The following is a 6,000-nucleotide window of genomic DNA, read 5'->3' as shown; positions in this document are numbered from 1 at the left end:
GGATGAGTGTGTGTCGGAGCCCTGTAAGCACGGAGGAACCTGTGAGGATCAGCCTGGATCCTACTACTGTCACTGCCAGCAGGGTTTCATGGGACGAGACTGTGAAATAGGTACAGGCAACATTCACTCCCTTTTCTCATGTCGACCTATCCATTATGATCTAAAGCCTGAACTGATCTGGGATCAGGTGCCTCCCCCCCCCCCCCCCGTTTCCATATCAACCTATCCATTATGATCTAAAGCATGAACTGATCTGGGATCAGGTGCCTCCCCCCCCCCCCCGTTTCCATATCAACCTAACCATTATGATCTAAACACCTGAACTGATCTGGGATCATCATTCATAATAACCCTTAAGCTAAACCCCCAACTCTATTTTTTTGCTGTTGTCGTCAACATGGCGTCGAGGGCCCTACGTACAGGTGAGCTGTAACCATAGTAACCCCGCCTGACTGGTTCTCCTGTGTGTGGAGACGTTGTGTCTCCAGAGCAGGACGGGTGTGAGTCCAGCCCCTGTCTGAACGGCGGCGTGTGTCGTGGCTACAGGCGAAACCACCTGTGTGTCTGTAAAGAAGGTTTCTTCGGGGATCGTTGCCAGTCGTGTGAGTAGAACTCAACCGTATCCGGTTTCCACAACCCCTTGTTTTTTTCTCCTCCAGAAGTGTTTCCCGCACTCGGTCGACGTCGTGGATTTAAAAGGAACGGACGGACTGGCGTGAGGAATATGATGGAAACTCACGCCAGACAATCCAGCGCTTTTTAAATGCACGAGGTGGGGGTGAAAATAGTGCACATTTCCCGGAGAAAGGAATGTGATGACCCTGGGACGCCACAACTGCCTCGTCAGTCTGTTGTGATGAACAGAACAGAGCACATCCTGGTGATACCTGGTCTCTGTCTCCCCCTAGTGGACAATCCCTGTGTACTGCAGCCGTGTGGGAACAGAGGTCTCTGCCAGAGCAACAGGAGAGGGAACTACAGCTGTACTTGCAGAGTGGGACACACAGGCAAGGACTGTGAGAGAGGTGAGTCTGAATCGCATTCGGTTCTATTCGCACACAGGCAAGGACTGTGAGAGAGGTGAGTCTGAATCGCATTCGGTTCTATTCGCACACAGGCAAGGACTGTGAGAGAGGTGAGTCTGAATCGCATTCGGTTCTATTCGCTATCTTTACGTGGTATAATTCAAGGGAACCCCCATCAATTTAACTTTGAATCGAATGAATCTATCGATGAATCAATCAATTACTAATTTAATTTCCTTATCCACTAAGAACCATGTTTCATACCTTATTGGCTGAGCTGCAGTAAGTTGTGGTGTTAATAACCGACTCTTCTTTAAACACTGTTCCCAGACCTGTTGCCTCCCTCTGGTCTGCATGTATTACGGGTGGAGGAGGATGAGGTGGAGCTGCACTGGGACCTGCCGGCCCCTTCCTCTCAGAGCCTGGTCAGTTTAATTTCAATTTCTTTAACCAGGAAGTCCCATTGAGGTCAAAATACCTGACCAGGAAGGACAGTTCGACATTTAAACACACAGATGATTCAAACAGTACAGTTCATTCACAGCACAGCGATCACATTCATATCCCATTCATATCACGTTCATATCACGTTCATATCACATTCATATCCCATTCATATCACGTTCATATCACGTTCATATCACGTTCATATCCCATTCATATCACGTTCATATCACGTTCATATCACGTTCATATCACATTCATATCCCATTCATATCACGTTCATATCACGTTCATATCACGTTCATATCACATTCATATCCCGTTCATATCCCGTTCATATCACGTTCATATCACGTTCATATCACGTTCATATCACATTCATATCACATTCATATCCCATTCATATCACGTTCATATCACGTTCATATCACATTCATATCACATTCATATCCCGTTCATATCCCGTTCATATCACGTTCATATCACGTTCATATCACATTCATATCCCGTTCATATCACGTTCATATCACGTTCATATCACATTCATATCCCATTCATATCCCATTCATATCACGTTCATATCCCATTCATATCACGTTCATATCACGTTCATATCACATTCATATCCCATTCATATCACATTCATATCACGTTCATATCACGTTCATATCACGTTCATATCACGTTGATATCACGTTCATATCACATTCATATCACATTCATATCCCGTTCATATCACGTTCATATCACATTCATATCACATTCATATCCCATTCATATCACGTTCATATCACGTTCATATCACGTTCATATCCCATTCATATCACATTCATATCCCATTCATATCCCATTCATATCACGTTCATATCACGTTCATATCACGTTCATGTCCCATTCATATCACATTCATGTCCCATTCATATCCCATTCATGTCCCATTCATATCACGTTCATATCACGTTCATATCACATTCATGTCCCATTCATATCCCATTCATGTCCCATTCATATCACATTCATATCACGTTCATATCACATTCATATCCCATTCATATCACGTTCATATCACGTTCATATCACGTTCATATCACATTCATACCCCATTCATATCCCATTCATATCCCATTCATATCACATTCATATCTCATTCATATCCCATTCATATCCCGTTCATATCACGTTCATATCACGTTCATATCACATTCATGTCCCATTCATATCACATTCATATCCCATTCATATCACATTCATATCACATTCATGTCCCATTCATATCACATTCATATCCCATTCATATCACATTCATGTCCCATTCATATCACATTCATATCCCATTCATATCCCATTCATATCCCATTCATGTCCCAGCATGTATTCATCCAGACCTGAAACAGATGTATCGCTCCTGCAGCAAGTCTGTCTATACATCTCAAATGTATATATATATATATATATATATATATATATATATATATACTGTATATAGGGAGTAGAGACTCTGTCAAAAATAGTGCACTATATGTGGAATAGGTGCCATAGGTCTCTGGTCTAAAGTAGTGCACTATACAGGGAATAGGGCTCTAGTCTAATGTTGTGCACTATATAGGGAATAGGGCTCTAGTCTAAAGTAGTGCACTATATAGGGAATAGGGCTCTAACCTAAAGTAGTGCACTATATAGGGAATAGGTGCCATAGGGCTCTGGTCTAAAGTAGTGTACTATATAGGGAATAGGGTGCCATTTGAGACGGAGCCTGTAACCTTAAACCCCTATAGTTCAGTGGCTTTGCTGTGACCTACGCCCCTCTGGGTCTCCCGGGCCGTGGCAGCGGAACCAGGAAGACCGACTTCCTGGACAAGAAGCAGTCCACCTATCAGCTTCAGGGCCTGGTCCCCGGCCTGCTATACAACATCTCTACATTCTCAGTGAGACGAAACACCAACAGCAACGATATCAGCCAGCCAGCCATCGCTCTCATACGCACCCGTGAGTGGACTGCTTCAGTACAGTGACCATCCCACTGTTTTATGTTTGTGTGTGTGTGTGTGTGTGTGTGTGTGTGTGTGTGTGTGTGTGTGTGTGTGTGTGTGTGTGTGTGTGTGTGTGTGTGTGTGTGTGTGTGTGTGTGTGTTTGCGTGTGTGCGTGTGTGTGTGCACCTCTATGTATCCTCAAGTGTCCTTGTATCCAAAACCTTTGACATGTTTTTAATCCGTCCTGAAGTGATGTGATTTGTGGATTCAAATAAAGTATTTAAAATGTGTGTGTGTGACTGCGTGTTGTTAATTGACCTGTGCGTCTCTCTCTCTCTCTCTCTCTCTCTCTCTCTCTCTCTCTCTCTCTGTCTCTCATTCTCTCTCTCTCTCTCTCTCTCTCTCTCTCTCTCTCTGTGTGTGTGTGTCAGGGCCGCGGCGGGTGGACCAGCTGCAGGTTGTCAACGTATCGTCCTCCCAGGTATGGCTGAGGTGGCTGCTGCAGGCTACTCATCACGCAGCTGTCAGCCAGGTGCGCCTCTCCCTGGTCCCCTCAGATGACAGTGGATCTCGTACCGCCCTGGTCAACACCAGTACCACGGAGTACGCATTCAGGTATGGAACCTCCCTGGTCAACACCAGTACCACGGAGTACGCATTCAGGTATGGAACCACCCTGGTCAACACCAGCACCACGGAGTACGCATTCAGGTATGGAACCTCCCTGGACAACACCAGTACCACGGAGTACGCATTCAGGTATGGAACCGCCCTGGTCAACACCAGTACCACGGAGTACGCATTCAGGTATGGGAACCTCCCTGGACAACACCAGTACCACGGAGTACGCATTCAGGTATGGAACCTCCCTGGACAACACCAGTACCACGGAGTACGCATTCAGGTATGGAACCACCCTGGTCAACACCAGTACCACGGAGTACGCATTCAGGTATGGAACCACCCTGGACAACACCAGTCCAGGTATTCAGGTATGGAACCACCCTGGTCAACACCAGTACCACGGAGTACGCATTCAGGTATGGAACCACCCTGGTCAACACCAGTACCACGGAGTACGCATTCAGGTATGGAACCACCCTGGTCAACACCAGTACCACGGAGTACGCATTCAGGTATGGAACCTCCCTGGACAACACCAGTACCACGGAGTACGCATTCAGGTATGGAACCGCCCTGGTCAACACCAGTACCACGGAGTACGCATTCAGGTATGGAACCGCCCTGGTCAACACCAGTACCACGGAGTACGCATTCAGGTATGGAACCTCCCTGGTCAACACCAGTACCACGGAGTACGCATTCAGGTATGGAACCGCCCTGGTCAACACCAGTACCACGGAGTACGCATTCAGGTATGGAACCACCCTGGTCAACACCAGTACCACGGAGTACGCATTCAGGTATGGAACCGCCCTGGTCAACACCAGTACCACGGAGTACGCATTCAGGTATGGAACCGCCCTGGTCAACACTAGTACCACGGAGTACACATTCAGGTATGGGAACCCGGGACTCTCGTGGGGAAAGAAACAGCTGGACGTAAAGGATGAGACTCCCTCCCTCCTTCCCTCCCTCCCTCCCTCCCTCCCTCCCTCCCTCCCTCCCTCCTTCCCTCCCTCCTTCCTTCCTTCCTTCCTTCCTTCCCTCCCTCCTTCCTTCCTTCCCTTCCTTCCTTCCTTCCTTCCTTCCCTTCCTTCCTTCCTCCCTCCCTCCCTTCCTTCTTCCTTCCTTCCTTCCTTCCTCTCCCTCCCTCCCTCCCTCCCTCCCTCCTTCCTTCCTTCCTTCCTTCCTTCCTTCACTCCCTCCCTCCCTCCCTCCTTCCTTCCTTCCTTCTTTCCCTCCCTCCTCTTACCTGGGCATCTCTTCAGAATCCCAATGAGACTTTTCTCTACTTTCATTACTATCAGTGTGTCCTGAGGGTCACAGACTGCAATGCCAATTTTGACCACTTGTTGGCAGTGTATACCTGTTGTCATTTCCTCCAGGCATATCTTTAGTTCCAACGCTGATGAACCTCCCAACAGAACACAGTAGAATAGAACAAGCTTTTTTTGGAAGTGGGTTATTTTTACATGACTGGGATATATTTGTTTGTGTTTCTCCCCCTTTCAGTTCTCTGCTCCCTGGTCAGATGTACACGGTGGATGTTCTAACTCAGAGTGGTATCAGACCAGACGAGTCGCCGTCCACCAGTCACTCTGCTGGACCGCTGCAAATCTGGACCAGTATGGCATCACATGTCTCATACGTCAATCAATCAAATCAAATCAAATGTTATTTATAAAGCCCTTCGTACATCAGCTGATGTCACAAAGTGCTGTACAGAAACCCAGCCTAAAACCCCAAACAGCAAGCAATGCAGGTGTAGAAGCACAGTGGCTAGGAAAAACTCCCCAGAAAGGCCAGAACCTAGGAAGAAACCTAGAGAGGAACCAGGCTCTGAGGGTTGGCCTAAAACACCACAATAGCAAGCAATGCAGATGTAGAAGCTCAATGAACCTCAATAATTCACTATGCATTTATTAAGCGTCTGGAA

At 47.0% G+C, this 6,000-nt stretch overlaps 1 protein-coding gene across 1 annotated transcript in view; it reads left to right on the top strand.

The window, feature by feature from the left end:
- LOC115127709 (sushi, nidogen and EGF-like domain-containing protein 1) overlaps nucleotides 1-6,000 on the top strand; it is a 197,406-nt gene that overhangs the window by 167,060 nt on the left and 24,346 nt on the right. Inside the window, exons 18-24 of the mRNA XM_065009494.1 lie at nucleotides 1-110; nucleotides 489-602; nucleotides 909-1,025; nucleotides 1,356-1,450; nucleotides 3,245-3,455; nucleotides 3,872-4,055; nucleotides 5,577-5,689. The exon at nucleotides 1-110 is cut by the window's left edge and continues 4 nt beyond it. Of these exons, the coding sequence (XP_064865566.1) occupies nucleotides 1-110; nucleotides 489-602; nucleotides 909-1,025; nucleotides 1,356-1,450; nucleotides 3,245-3,455; nucleotides 3,872-4,055; nucleotides 5,577-5,689 (944 nt within the window). The remainder of the gene's footprint in view (nucleotides 111-488; nucleotides 603-908; nucleotides 1,026-1,355; nucleotides 1,451-3,244; nucleotides 3,456-3,871; nucleotides 4,056-5,576; nucleotides 5,690-6,000) is intronic.

This window comes from Oncorhynchus nerka, linkage group LG25 (genome assembly GCF_034236695.1).
Source record: "Oncorhynchus nerka isolate Pitt River linkage group LG25, Oner_Uvic_2.0, whole genome shotgun sequence".
NCBI lineage: Eukaryota > Metazoa > Chordata > Actinopteri > Salmoniformes > Salmonidae > Oncorhynchus > Oncorhynchus nerka.
This window is presented reverse-complemented; position numbering and strand designations above follow the sequence as displayed.